Source organism: Bos grunniens, chromosome 23 (assembly GCF_055505025.1).
Source record: "Bos grunniens cultivar Pamir isolate PY7600 chromosome 23, Bosgru_T2T1.0, whole genome shotgun sequence".
NCBI lineage: Eukaryota > Metazoa > Chordata > Mammalia > Artiodactyla > Bovidae > Bos > Bos grunniens.
In genome coordinates this window covers 33,720,274-33,735,282 of record NC_141187.1, presented here as the reverse complement: position 1 = coordinate 33,735,282, position 15,009 = coordinate 33,720,274, and the positions used below count along the sequence as shown (strand labels likewise).

Below are 15,009 nucleotides of genomic sequence, written 5' to 3'. Positions count from 1 at the left end.
TCATAACTTTTCTTCCAAGGAGTAAGCGTCTTTTAATTTCATGGCTGCAGTCACCATCTGCAGTGATTTTGGAGCCCAAAAAGATGAAGTCTGACACTGTTTCTCCATCTATTTCCCGTGAAGTGATGGGACTGGATGCCATGATCTTCGTTTTCTGAATGTTGAGCTTTAAGCCAACTTTTTCACTCTCCTCTTTCACTTTCATCAAGAGGCTTTTGAGTTCCTCTTCACTTTCTGCCATAAGGGTGGTGTCATCTGCATATCTGAGGTTATTGATATTTCTCCCGGCAATCTTGATTCCAGCTTGTGTTTCTTCCAGTCCAGCGTTTTTCTGTCCCAGGATCCAATACAAAATAGAGTTGACTCTTGTGCAATTCGAGTTTGAATTTGTACGCAGATACTTTTCAATAGTAAACATTACAGTGCTATGCAATCTATCGTTGCATCTGTGGATGTGAAGGAACCTTGAATAGGGATGGATGCTGACTATAAATTATGTGCTGATTAATCCCCAGGTTGTTTTATATGGCATTTACTTATAATGTCTCCTTAACTGCTCTGGGCTGACAGTTTCTCAGAATTTCCCTGTGTTTAATGACCCTGGTAATTTTGAAGACTCATATTCTAAAGAATGTTCCTCAATTTGGATTTGTCTGATGCTTTTCTCATGTTTAGGCTGAGATTATGGGTTGTTGGAAGACTAGATGAGTGAATTGCCCTTCTCAACACATCGTATTAAGAGCACACACAAACAACGTGGTTTATCACTTATGTTAACACTCATCATCTGAGGCAGTGTTCCAGGTTTCTGTAAAGTCACTGCATTCTTCCTGGCTTTTGCATGCTCCACTTTAAGTCTGGGGAGTTAAGTTCCAGCTGCTTGATGGAGGACCATCTATTTTATTTGGAATTCTTCTGTTTCGGAAAATTTTCACATATCCCTCATTTAAGCCAATCACATCAGCATTCTTGGATTTTAATATTTCATTTTAAAGTTTTTAATACCATGTTCTAAACATAATCTAGTTTTGTTCAATGTATCTATGAATTTCCTTTTTCCTTTTCAGTTTTCAAAAATTCCCCTTCCTTTTGTGCCCTCCTCAATCGCATGTCTTATCTACGTACATTAATTCAAGACCTGATAGGCTTTTTCATAACTTGATTGTCCTTCATCAACATATGGAAGTTTACTTTCATCTTTTCTTACCCTAACTCTATACTTTTCTTTGTACCTGTCTGTCTTACGTGTAGCTAAGTGTCTAAATTGACTTACAAAAAAATAACCAGTGACTTTCTCCTTGGAATAGGGCAAACTGCTGAATCTTCTGTAAGTCTGACAATCGTTCGTTTGCTTTCCAATTTTTCTTGGTGTTTATAATACAGATCAAGTGAAGGCACTGTTTTGCAGAGGCTAAATCTCTTGAAAAATCTGACCAAAACTCTGTAATAATTTCAATGACACATCATGTGATACATTTCTACTTCTAGAGATACTAGTATCCCTCACTCCCCCACATAATGCCATTAAGGTTTTTGATGGACATTACATTTTAAGACATTTTCTCGGCATGTGTTAAGTCAGAGATTGTCAAATACTCACCAAAATGAGCCATAAAAAGGTATTAGAAAGAAGCTTTGCTCCTCTTACCTGATAAGCATCTTGAGGGCCCACAAGGAAACAGCTTCAAGGAACCTCAGGTATTAGAATGAACATTCAAATACTTTCATAGTACAAAAGTTGTGGTTATTGGAGATTTTCGGCAGCCTATTGCTGGAAAATTGCAATTTACAGGCCCAGTCTAGGTCACAGCCCTCACTGATATATTTGAATGGCTCTGAAAAGAGCCTTTGGTTGCTGTCCTTTCACCAGATATTAGAATTGCTCACTAGCATTCTGCACTATGACTACTTGCTCTGTACTTTGTGATGGCGGCTCCCGGTCTTTTTGGGTAGCAGCACAGGCTGGATTTTGGGCAGGACGCAACCCTGAATAGTCACACCGCCCAGCAGCTTGTTGAGCTCCTCATTATGGATGGCCAGCTGCAAGTGGCAAGGAATGATGCGGGTCTTCTTCTTGTCATGTGATGCATTATCTGCTGATTCTAAGATCTCAGCCATTAAGTACTCCAACACCGCTGCCAAGTATACTGGCGCACCTGCCCCAACGCGCTCGGCACAGTTGCCCTTGTGGGGCAGGCGGTAGATCCTGCCCACGGGAAAGTGCAAACCTGCTCTGGAAGAGCGACTTTTGGTCTTAGCATGCGCCTTGCCATCTTGCTTCTTGTGACCCAACATAACTTTGTAAAAAGCTGGTGATAATGCATACAAAAACAGACCAAACTTACTGGACCTATTTATAGCCTGACGGTAGGTTGTGCTTTGCTTTCTGATTGGCTGATGGCCATCTAGCCAATCAGCAAAGCTCAAGCGAATTGCCTCATTTACATACATGACACTCCCAGGTATCCAATCAGACGTTGGCCTCTTGACACGTCACTTCAGTACATGCCTATAAATACCACTCTTTCCACCCACAAAACGTTTTTGATCATTCGGCGTGTGGAGTTGCTTTTTCTACTGCGAGCTGTTCATACTATAAAAGGCTGTTTAAACAGTGAAGAGCTGCTAACGCTAAGAAGAACTGATGACACTGAAGAGCTGCTGACACTAGCCATGCCGGAGTTGTCTTCAAAGGGTGCTACTATCTCCAAGAAAGGGTTCAAAAAAGCTGTTATTAAAACTCAGAAGAAAGAAGGGAAAAAGCGCAGGAGATGCAGAAAAGAGAGCTATTCAATATACATCTACAAAGTCTTAAAACAAGTTCACCCGGATACCGGCATCTCATCAAAAGCTATGAGCATTATGAATTCCTTTGTCACTGACATCTTTGAGCGTATTGCTGGTGAGGCGTCGCGCCTGGCACATTATAACAAGCGTTCAACCATCACATCCAGAGAGATCCAGACAGCTGTGCGCCTGCTCCTGCCTGGGGAATTGGCTAAGCACGCCGTGTCCGAAGGTACCAAGGCTGTTACCAAATACACCAGCTCCAAGTAAGCTTGTGAAAATAACCACTTTTCAACAACCCAAAGGCTCTTTTCAGAGCCACCTAACACACTTGAAAAAGCTGGGCTCACTTTACAGTAGCTAGCTAGTAAAGATCTGTGGAATACCCCGGTTCAATTCCTGGGTCCGGAATGTTCCTCTGGTGAAAGCGAAGGCTACCCACTCCCGAATTCTTGGCATTCCCTGGGGGTTCAGATGACAAAAGACTTCGCTTGCAGTGGGGAAGGCTTGAGTTCCATCCCCTGGAGAAGGGAATGGATACCTAATTATTGCCTGGAGAATTCCGTGGACAGAGGAGCCTGGTGGGCTACAGTCCTGGAGTTGCAAAGAGTTGGGATTGAGAGATTTCAGTGAGTACTAGGATTGATAGTTAAGTACTCTTCGGTTAAACACAGGTGTTACTGTTACCAGTGTCCTCAAAAGGCCCCAATAAATTCAGAAAAACTTGATGGTATACAACATAAGTTTCTCGGAATAATAGACTATTTGGGTTTTCGTTTCTATGAATGACTTAAAAAAAAAAAAAAACAAAAAAAAACCTTTCTATGAAGGGCCCAAAGCTGTGCAGAGATCTAGAAAGGGAGTGTGATAAAAGGAACAGAACATTAACACATTAAGGGTAGCTTTCTTCCACTGTTGGTGCCTAAGGAAGTTGGGATCCTCTGGGCCAGCCTAACTCTAAAGGTAAGCATGTAGGCTTTTTTTGCTCTAATGCCACACCCTTATATGCTGTTTCCGTGCCCATTACCCCTGGAATGTGGGAATACTGCCATCACCTATATTGTAATCCAACAACCTGGCTACCCAAAATTGACTAGGAAACTGCATGGTTCTGGCAGGACGACATTGTTAACTCTTCAGGGCAAGTCACGGACAGGTGACTGAATTTTGTTGTTTACTTTGTTTTCCAAAAAAGTTTTTAAAATTTGTTTCCCTTTTCTTCAGTCTTCAAACATTCACTGATTGTGTGTGTGCATGTGTATGTAAGAAAGAGAGGAGGTCCTTACTCTCATTGTTTCCATTGTAGTTTAGTGAGGCAGACACAAGCACACAAAGTCATTTCAGTTGACTATGAATGAGCGAGATAATTCAGTGCCTAAGGAAGGCTTTGTATTCTCTTTAATTTACTCTATAATACTTCTATCCAGATAGTGTGATGTAAATTTTGTGAGTTAAGGTTAAGCTAAACCTTAAGATTTGTTTGGTAATATGTGAAGTGTAATAGGCTGAACTATGTCCTGCAAGAAGATATGTCCAAGTCTTAACCTGATGCCTAAATGTGAGGTTTATTTGGAAATAGGGTATAGTTAAGAATTTTGAGATCATCCTGGTAAAATTTAGGGTATCCTTGTGAGAAAAGGGAGAGGGGCATCAGAGCTGCAAAGTAGAGGACCATATGAAAACTGAGGCAGGCAGAGGTTGGAGTGGTGCAGCTGCAAAGCCAAGGAACACCAAAGATTGTCAGCTGCCACCAGAGGCCAGGTAAGAGACATATAAATAGAACAGACTCTTCTTTGGTGCCTCCACAAAGAACCAGCCCTACTGACACTGATACTGGGCTTCTTGGCCTTCAAAACAATGAAAATATATTTGTTTTATATCAACCAGTTTTTGGTAATTGTAGCTGCCCTAGGAAGCTAATAAGTGGACTTTCCTAATGAGAAATTCATTCTGAAGAGATTAGTTATCATTTGACCCACTACAAATTCTTCAAAATTACACTAGAGGACTAATAGCAGAAGTAATGAGAGAAATTCAGTGGGAAAAAAAAAAACAACTGATGATCAAGATGGTGTCAAGAGCAGATAAACTTGCATGAATTGAGTGGGATACCCCAGTAACTGCAGTATTCTGTGGCTGCAGAACTGGCTTTCCCCATGAAGGAATCTTAAAATCATTAGTCTAACAGCTAATGAAGATTCAGTTATCTGATCCCAACTGTATTGTTAGCAGAATTCTGCCATCTGATTTCTATGTCATCTGTCTTAGCTTTTATTGTATTTCCTGTGAAAGTCTAGTTGATCCTATATGAAAGTGACAATGAAAGTTGCTCAGTCATGTCCTCCTCTTTGCGACCCCATGGACTTACAGTTCTTGGAATTCTCTAGGCCAGAATACTGGAGTGGGTATCCTTTCCCTTCTCCAGGTGATCTTCCTGATCCTATATACATCCTCTTAAATTTCTAAATACAAACAATAAAATGTTAATTTTAATATTTTCCAGATGACATCACCAGACCAAGAAACTCAGGAACTTTAAATTTCAGCAGCTGTAGGGCATCTGACCTAATCCAGAATTTTCACACAATGCAGAAAATGCAAAGCAGCAAAATAGCCTTAATGCTCCCATATCAGACGTGGCTACTATCTTAATCTTTCCAGTTTTCAGGTCCCTTTCACTAACACCCGATTTAAAACAAACTTGAAATAGACATACGAGAGAAGGTCAAGCCATGTTCCTCATGGCACTCAACCATAAAACCTCCATGAAAACACATTTCGAGAGCTCCTTTCTTTGAATGTCTTGAGATCAGGGACTTCACTACTAGTCACATGTGACTAGCAAATTACCTGCTTAACCATATTACAGATGGGGAGTGAAATTAAACAGATGTTAATCATTTTTCACTCTAGTGATAAGAGCCTGCCCGCATATATTAACCAGCCAAACAAAAAGCCTACAGCCCTTTAGAAACTTAAGTGGCTCTTAAAAGAGCCTTTGGGTTTACAAAGGTCGTCTGATGGCCGAAACTTTACTTTGAGCTGGTGTACTTGGTGACAGCCTTGGTGCCCTCAGACACCGCGTGCTTGGCCAGCTCCCCAGGCAGCAGCAGGCGTACAGCCGTTTGGATTTCCCTGGACGTGATAGTGGAGCGCTTGTTATAATGAGCCAGGCGCGACGCCTCGCCTGCGACGCGCTCGAAAATGTCACTGACAAACGAATTCATGATGCTCATGGCCTTTGAAGAGATGCCCGTATCTGGATGAACTTGCTTCAGCACCTTGTAGATGTAAATTGAATAGCTCTCTTTCCGACATCTCTTCCGCTTTTTCCCTTCCTTTTTCTGGGTTTTAGTTACAGCTTTCTTGAAGCCTTTTTTAGAAATGGTAGTGCCCTTTGTAGTCAGCTCTGGCATGGTAGACACACAACTCCTAGATGGCAAAAGACTGGCACTGACTCAACGCAACGGTGGTATTTATAGGTACGGCGCTCAGATGCCCTGTTGGGCAGCTCACATCTGATTGGATAATGGGTGTGTGTATGTAAATGAAGTGATTCCAGTAACGTACTCTGACGTGATACAAGAGTATCAGCCAATCAGATAGCGAATCGCAACCTACCTGAGACTATAAACAACCCCCCGCACCTGCCCTAACGGTAACATTTTCCGTTATAACCAGTCTGCATCTTTAGTTATGTCTGGTCGTGGAAGGCAGGGTGGTAAAGTATGTGCTAAGGCCAAAACCTGGACTTCCAGAGCGGGCCTGCAGTTCCTGTGGGCCGAGTTCACCGCCTGCTCAGAAAAGGCAACTATGCAGAACGCGTTGGGGCTGGTGCACCTGTGTACCTGGCAGCGGTGCTGGAGTACCTGATGGCCAAGATCCTGGAGCTGGCGGGCAATGTGGCCAGAGACAACAAGAAGACACGCATCATCCTGCGTCACCTGCAGTTAGCTATCCGTAATGAAGAGGAGCTCAACAAGCTGCTGGGCGGTGTGCCCATCGCGCAGGGCGGTGTCCTGCCCAACATTCAGGCTGTGCTGCTGCCCAAGAAGACTGAGAGTCACCACCACAAGGTCCAGTGCAAGTAACACCTCCCAAGTTGTAAAGCTAAGCAAACGACCTGAACGTCTGAAGAGAGTTGGAAAAGTACCAAACTGAAACCAAGGGCTCTTTTCAGAGCCACTTACAATTTCTGAGAAAGAGCTTAGGTTTATAAAAAAAAAAATCAACTAACTGATCGACTAGCAATACAGAACTGGCCCACAAAGCTCGTGATCTTGAGTAAATATTTTTATATTTTGGGAATAGACAGAGGAGGCTCCTGGTGGGCGGGGAGTGGGGGAGGTGGTGGGGGGAGGTGTTGGGGGAGTTAGGGGAGTGGGCGGGTTAGAGATTCCATTCTCCTTGGGGAAAAGAGCAAGTTTTAGCTTAACCCTTTATGTTTGGAGAGAATGTCAGCCAAGCAACTAGCAAACCAACATGGATCACGGCAGCTTTTTCTCTCAAATGCCTTTTAGTAAGGGATTTCCAAGAGTTCTAGGATGATTCTATATCCTGAAAGCTGTGGACATGTCAAGCCAAAAAACGAGACGTAACTATTTGACAGGTAATTTTACGTGAAAAACAGTATAAATAGGTTGATTTCTTAAAGTATGGGATAAGATTTTTTATTTTGACATACCATTTTGATGGTAAAATACTAATATCGATATTACACTTGGTAAGTAATATGACAAAACAGCTTTCTACCACCAATTATTCAGAAACAGTAGGCACTGAATTCAACAGATTTAACCACTGAAAGTGAAGCAAAATATTTTGTTGATCTGTAGCACTGCATATGAGTAAACACCCACAGAGACAACTGACAAACAGGAAAGCAGCCAAATTCAAAATTCTTGTATGAAAATGAAAGCATCTGTCAACTTAAGAAATATTTGAAACCTAAAAGTTGAGAGTTATGTTTTATTTGGTGGGACTTTTTAGGACTTCATGCCCTGGAGACAGCATCTCAAGTAACCCTGAGAGAACTGCTCCAGGAGAGGAGGGGAGGAGCCAGGTTATATGGGGAGGAGCCAGGTTATATAAAGTTTTGCAACAAAGGGCATGTAATCTGAACATTAAAAATTATTAAAGGAAACCAGATATCTCAAGTTAAGGAAGTTAGCCCTTTTCTATACATGGGAAGTTGCAATGGCCTGGGCTCAATGAAATCATTCCTTTGATATATACCTCAGCTTTCTGGGGCCAGTATCCCATTTTCCCCCCATATCCTAAGCTTCCTCAGGGCTCACTGTAGGGTGTGGCTGCAGTATGATGGCTGTTAGATGGCAGGTATTCTTTCCTTCCTGAGTCCTCCTGCTGCTGCTGCTGAGTTACTTCAGTCGTGTCCGACTCTGTGTGACCCCATAGATGGCAGCCCACCAGGCTCCCCCGTCCCTGGGATTCTCCAGGCAAGAACACTGGAGTGAGTTGCCATTTCCTTCTCCAATGCATGAAAGTGAAAAGTGAAAGTGAAGTCGCTCAGTGGTGTCCGACCCTCAGCGACCCCATGGACTGCAGCCTTCCAGGCTCCTCCATCCATGGGATTTTCCAGGCAAGAGTACTGGAGTGGGGTGCCATTGCCTTCTCCTGAGTCCTCCTAGGGCTCATCAACCATCTGTGGTGACTGCAACTGCTGATGACTGTGATATCCTTTGTTCTCTGAAATGGCAGGAAAAATTTCATCTCTCATATAAAAAATTTTCAGGGAGGGAGGGTCAAGAGAGAGGGGATATATGTATACTTACAGCTGATTCACATTTTGTACAGCATAACTAACACAACATTGTAAAGTAGTTATCCTCCAATTAAAAAATTAAGAAATGATTTTTAAAAATTTCCAAACACAACACAAAACAAACATCTACATGTTTATAACTTGAAAATTCCTTAAACAACTGCAAAGTTAAAAAGGTTTTGAACATTATTTTTGTCTATAAAAGTAGACCCAAACCTATACATAGAATTACAGTGTTTAAAAATTCTAATATAGTTTTTAAAAACCTATGTTAACATATTAAAAAATTCTGATGAAATGTAAGAGTTTATGAAAAATTATAAATTGCTTAAATTAAACCTAGAAAGCAGTGAGGACTAAGATAAATGGGGAAAACAAGTCATCAATGAGCTACCATCCTCAAAGATGAGGCTTCCAAGAGTGTGTTCTTCTACATTTAAGGAAAAGATAAATCTATGGTTAATAAAATGGTTCTAAATTGTGAAAAAAAAGTTTCATTTTATATTTTTGAAGAAATATGATAAAATTTAATGAAGAAAGCATGCTACTAAATGCAGTGCAATATAAATTTTAAATAATCCATAAACCTCCATTAAATATGAATAACTAACTTTGGCAACACATTAACAAGATTACCAAACAAGAATGTAAGTCTGTTTTCAACACTGAATAAAACCAAACAAAGGGAAAATAAAGTCTTATGTTAAACTCAGGAGGCACTTAACATTTGCTAGTATGTTTAACTGAATAGTTTTTGTTTCTTAGTGGAAAACTAGTGATTACTGTTAGCAGACTTTTTCTTATCACTATATTTTAATATTATTCTGGACTATGTTAGACAAATCATTAAAGAGATATTAAGAGAATTCTGCTGTAGCAAAAGAAGGAAAATAAAATTAGGTGTCATCTTTCAGAGAAGGAGCTGTGGTCAAGTTTCAAAAAAATACCATTTCATAGGTCATTTATATTCAGTGTAATGTTACCTATAACTACTTCAAAATGCTGGTGTTAATCTCAGTTTGTGCAAACTGTTTTTTAATGAGTAAAATGAAATCAGGCTTCTTCGGTACGTGATAGCTGTTTTTCATTTATAATTTCAGAAAGCCACAGCAAATACTTAGGAAAAGAATTCATACTCCACCAGAATTGGACAGTGGAAAAATTGGAGAGAATGGGGGGTGAAAGATAAAAGAATCAGGTGAAACAAGGAAAAATGAGGCTTGATGCTAAAGCCTGAAGTGGAAATAAGTGCCTCTACTTAAGTGGGTACATGAGGAGCTGAGGGGTTAAGTGAGCAATCATGCTCTAAACAGTCTACCACACAAAACAGGGGAAACTGCCTATGCTGTGAGTACTGTCATACAACAGCTAAGCTGGGACAACAGCACTGATAGAATTCAAACACACAAATGTACATCCAATGCAGTAGAAAGTGCAAGTGAAAATCAGTCAAGTCCTGACTCTTCGTGACCCCATGGACTGTGTCCATGGAATTCTCCAGGCCAGAAGACTGGAGTGGGTAGCCTTTCCCTTCTCCAGGGTATCTTCCCAACCCAGGGATCGAACCCAGGTCTCCCCCATTACAGGCAGATTCTTTACCAGCTAAGCCACGAGGGAAGCAATGCAGCAGAGTGGGTTTCTTCTTTAAATTACAATTCACATTAAAAAATACACTTATGTGAGCAAAATTACTCTCAGAAATACACATGCACGCTAATAACTTTAAAAGGTTTTCAGAAATAATATGCCATTGCTGGAAGTGTTACAGGGAAGAGCCAATTGGCACTCCAGTTGGATCTGCTTCTTTCACTTTGTTTAACCTTTGATGAATTTTTGCTTCCCATTGCTTTTGTTCACTAAAAGGATACTGTTTATATGTAACGGCCTGCCTCAGGGAACCCTGTCCCTGGGCCTGAATTTTAAACCAAAGTGCCTTGTTCAGGACCCTGTACACCTGTGGATGTTTACAGGAAGGAAGAACATCACATTTGCTGTGCCAAACTGAAAGCTGTCACTTGAATTTGCTAGACAAGTGTGCTTGCAAATGAAACACATAACTCAAATAGATTAAAGAAAAGAGGGGAGACATTAAACATATTCTAATGAGGAACCCTGAGAACAGAAAGAAAAGCTACTGAGATTGAGCCCTTAGAGAGATTGGAATCTGAGATATAGAGACACAACAAAAACCCTGTCCAGCATGTCAGTGAATTGTTTTTGAACATTAATCTTGGCCCTTCATCACAGCAATCTTTAGTGAAATGAAATGGCCCTGTGTTTTTAATCATGGTGTATCACTGAGATAAATACAGAATATGGGAGGCAAAGGATGAAATTTAGCAAAGAAATGGAATTTTTCTTTCTTCTAATGGTATTGATGTAGAAGATTAGATGGGCTCCAGGTTAGCCATCTACAATTGGCCTCCTGTTTCCATTTCATGTGGCATGAAGATGTGGGCTTCAGGCTGGATGCCTACAACCGTTAGCATTTCCTGAGACAAGAGATAGGTGGGCTCCAGTTAAGGTATTTACAATCAGCCTCCTGTGTGCCCTCTGAAATGGAAGTAACAACAGAAACAGGGTAAACAGCCAGTGTTCGTGTCTTGTAAACACCTTAAGGTAATAGTCATGGTAAGGACAAAGAGGGGAAAACTCTGTTTGAGTAAAGGATTAAGGGATCCTTGTCCCCCCCTCTTTTGGGACAAGGGAGACATTACACACGCACAGAAAGGCTCCTTGTGGGTCACAAGTCAAGGGATAATGCCAGGCCATAATAAGTCTTGCTCCTCCCAGAAACCTTCACTTTGAGATCCATCTTGGCTGAGGAGTGAGTGAACCCTAGAGGAGTGTCCCAGGGTAGGTCAGGTGTGAAAAAAGAAACCAGATAATTGGCTAAAGGCAGACAAAGACCTGGAAGAACTGCCCTATATAAATGACTTAACCGCCTCTTTACTGTGCTCCTCCTCACTAGGGAGGACGTCCACACTCTTTCTCTCCAGGGGTGCATCTCTGCCTTGCTTCTGTCCTAACTAAACAAATGATTTCTCTATGTGCTCTCCCACTTGTTGTTGTGCTATGTCCGTAATAGTAAACTTTGTACCTGCATTTACAGTTTCTGCCTCTGGGATAAATGTATTTTTCACTGGGAGCAAAGATCTAGAGGAAAATAGCTTCTAGCCTTTAGCCCTTGCTGGTCTGGTGGCTAGTACCCAGGATACCCAGGTTCAATTCCTGGGCAGAGAATTAAGATCTTGTTTCATGCCACCATTCACTGCTGCCTTGCTGAGATCAAAAAAGGCAATTTAAAGACAAATTTAACACCAAACAAGGGGTGTGGCTGGCCCTTTGAGAGTATTTGTGGATCATTAGAACATTCTGATGGAGAAGGAAATGGCAGCCCACTCCAGTACTCTTGCCTGGTAAATCCCATGGACAGAGGAGCCTGGTAGGCTGCAGTCCATGGGGTCGCGAAGAGTTGGACATGACTGAGCGACTTCACTTTCACTTTCCAGTGTTCTTGCCTGGAGAATCCCAGGGACGGGGGAGCCTGGTGGGCTGCCGTCTATGGGGTCGCACAGAGTCGGACATGACTGAAGTGACTTAGCAGCAGCAGCAGAACATTCTGATGAGATCATCCTTTGGGGATGGTGATCCATTTTGTGGAGGAATGTTTCCAGTCCTTACCTCTACTGCCAGAATCCATATAAAGGCAGTGAATTAGGTCAGTCTGTCACTCATGGTTCCTTTTCTTACCTCATGAGTCATTTGAAATCTTGAGATTTATCAGACCTGGATTACATTTAACTAAGTTTGGCTTCAAGCTCTTTCTACCTAGTAGGAATAAAAATGATACTGTCTTGTCTTTTCTATCTTGAATTTCACTTTCCTATATGGTCCAACTAAACCCATCAGAACCAATAATATATGACCATTATATATATATATGTATACATTATATATATAATTATATATATATTATACATACTAATGGCAAATAGCATGCTGCTGGAAATCAGAGCTAGCTTGCTGCATTCACGGAAATAAAACAATGGTATTAGATCACTGACAGTTTACCCCTTTAAAAAATCTGGCTGCAAAATTTGGGATTCCACAAATGAATCGTCTCTCACCTTGTTACCACAGAGAAATGTTAAGTCTTACATAAGTTGTTTCATTCCTAACACCTTTATTCTCATTCTCCTTTATCCCAACCATTCACACTCTGTTTGGATTCTAGTTGGTACCTGTGTTCTTTCTGAGTAATCCAGGGTCTCAGAAACTCTCAAGGACCCCAGTAGGGTCTAAATCCAGTAACAAGTGTTCTTATAAGAGACAGAAGAAAAGGTACATAGAAGAGAATATTTCATGAAAGATAAAGGTAGAAATTGAAGAGATACAGCCACAAAACAAGGAACACAACAGACTCCTGGAAGCCACCAGAAACTAGAAGGGAAGCAGGGGACAAACTTTCCCTCAGAGCATCCAGAAAGAACCAATTCTGCCAGGACTTGGACTGGCACTTGGCAGATTTTGGACTTTGTTCTGCCAATATTATATGGGAAAAAATTTCTGTTGTTTTAAATTATCCAGTTTGTGAAAATTTGTTAACAGCTACAAATGTGTAGAGAACTTCCAAAATTCAACAGTTAAAAATATCAAACAATCTAATTAGAAAATGGACAAAAATCATAAAGGACATTTCACTGAAAAAGATACACAGATAGCAAATAAGCACATGAAAAGTTTTTCAATATCATATGTCACTAAGTGTTAAGTGTTAGTTGCTCAGCTGTGTCTGACTTCGCCACCCCATGAATTGCAGCCCACCAGGCTCCTCTGTCCATGGAATTCTCCAGGCAAGAATACTGAAGTGGGTTGCCAAGCCCTCCCCCAGGGGATCTTCCTGACCCAGGGATAGAACCCATGTCTCCCATCCTGCAGGCAGGTTCTTTACCGTCTGAACCACCAGGGAAGGGAATTGTAAATTAAAACTACAATGAGATGTCACTATTATCTCACATCTTTTAGAATGACCAAAATCCAAAACACTGACAACACCAAACTCTAGGTGGGAGATGGAACAACAGGCAAACACATTTATTGGTGTTTGTAATGAAAAATGGTATGGCCACTTTGGAAGACACAATTTCCTTTTTTTCCTTTTAATTTTAACTGAAGGATAATTGCTTTACAATGTTGTGTTGGTTTCTGCCATACAACAATGTGAATCGGCCATTAAGTATACATAGGTCCCCTCCCGCTTGGACCTCCTTTCCACCTCCGACCCCATTCCACCCTCTATGTTGTCACAGAGCACCTGGTTGAGTTCCCTGTGTCATACAGCAACTTCCCACTAGCTATCTATTTTACATATGGTAAGGTGCAGGTTTTAATCCTACTCTCTCAATTCGAACCACCCTCTCTTTCTCTCTCTGTGTTCACAAGTCTGTTCTTTATGTCTACAGAAGACACAGCTTCTTACAAGAGTAAACACTGGCTATTTGATCCAGCAATTGTACTCCTAGGTATTTATCCAAATGAATTTATATATACATTCATTCACATACACAAAATACTTATAGCAGCTTTACTCACAATTGCCAAAAATTGGAAAGTAAGATGTTATTCAATTAGGTGAATGGATAAATATACTATGTTATACCCATACAATGGAGTATTACTCAGTGATAAGAAGAAATGAACTATCAAGCTATGAAAAAGCATGGAGGAACCTTAAAGGCACACTTCTAAGTGAAAGAAGTCAGTCTAGAAGACAACATACTATATTGGTCCAACTAATGACATCCTGGAAAAGGTAAAACTATAGAGACAGTAAAAAGGTCAATGGTTGTCACGGTTTGATAGTGGGAGGGGGCAGGGATGAATAGGTGGAGCACACAGGACTTTTAGGGCAGGGAAACCACTCTGTATGATGCTATAAGGTAGATACACAACATTATGCATTTGTCAAAATCCATGGAACTGTACAACACAGAGTGAACCCTGATAAAAGCTATGGACTGTAGTTAATAACATATCAGTAGTTGTTCAGTAATTGTAACAAATGTACCACACTAATGTAGAGGGAGAATAGGTTCATGTGAAGTCTCTGTACTTGCTGCCCAATTTTTCTGCTTTTAATCTAAAACTGCTTTAAAAAATAGTCTACTTTAAAAAGCCAATCCCAAAAGATCACCCACCATAAATTCAATTTTTGTAACATTCTTGAAATGGCATAAGAAACAGAATATATTAGTGGCCCAAGAGTTGAGGAGGGGGGTGGCAGAGAAGTGTCTGTGGGTATAAAAAGGCAACAAAAGGAATCCTTGTAGCAATGGAAATAGTCAATATCTTGATTATATCGATGTCAATATCCTGGTTGTGATATTGTACTAAGTTTTGCAAGATGTTACTGAAAGGTTGTTGCTGAGCTGTGAAAG

The 15,009-nt window shown here is 40.9% G+C and overlaps 4 protein-coding genes and 1 pseudogene across 6 annotated transcripts in view; 2 read left to right on the top strand and 3 right to left on the bottom strand.

The window, feature by feature from the left end:
- SLC17A1 (solute carrier family 17 member 1) overlaps positions 1-15,009 on the bottom strand; it is a 249,724-nt gene that overhangs the window by 114,692 nt on the left and 120,023 nt on the right. Inside the window, exon 15 of one of the 3 annotated variants that reach the window (XM_086369967.1) lies at positions 7,354-8,493. The exons of the other annotated variants lie outside the window; for them this stretch is intronic. The gene's annotated coding sequence lies outside the window, so the exon portion shown is untranslated. Of the gene's footprint in view, positions 1-7,353; positions 8,494-15,009 lie in introns of those variants that run through there. 3 annotated transcript variants of the gene reach the window in all.
- H2AC1 (H2A clustered histone 1) lies at positions 1,054-2,451 on the bottom strand. Its single transcript, XM_086370001.1, has one exon. It carries the CDS (start codon positions 2,449-2,451, stop codon positions 1,906-1,908), a length of 546 nt encoding a protein of 181 aa, XP_086226127.1. The 3' UTR covers positions 1,054-1,905.
- Positions 2,506-3,068, top strand: LOC147347584 (histone H2B type 1-A-like). The gene has a single exon (XM_086370004.1). The coding sequence runs from the start codon at positions 2,506-2,508 to the stop codon at positions 3,055-3,057; it is 552 nt and encodes a 183-aa protein (XP_086226130.1). The 3' UTR covers positions 3,058-3,068.
- On the bottom strand, positions 5,688-6,512 carry LOC147347583 (histone H2B type 1-A). Its single transcript, XM_086370003.1, has one exon. It carries the CDS (start codon positions 6,201-6,203, stop codon positions 5,820-5,822), a length of 384 nt encoding a protein of 127 aa, XP_086226129.1. The 5' UTR covers positions 6,204-6,512; the 3' UTR covers positions 5,688-5,819.
- On the top strand, positions 6,484-7,057 carry LOC147347582 (histone H2A type 1-A-like; annotated as a pseudogene).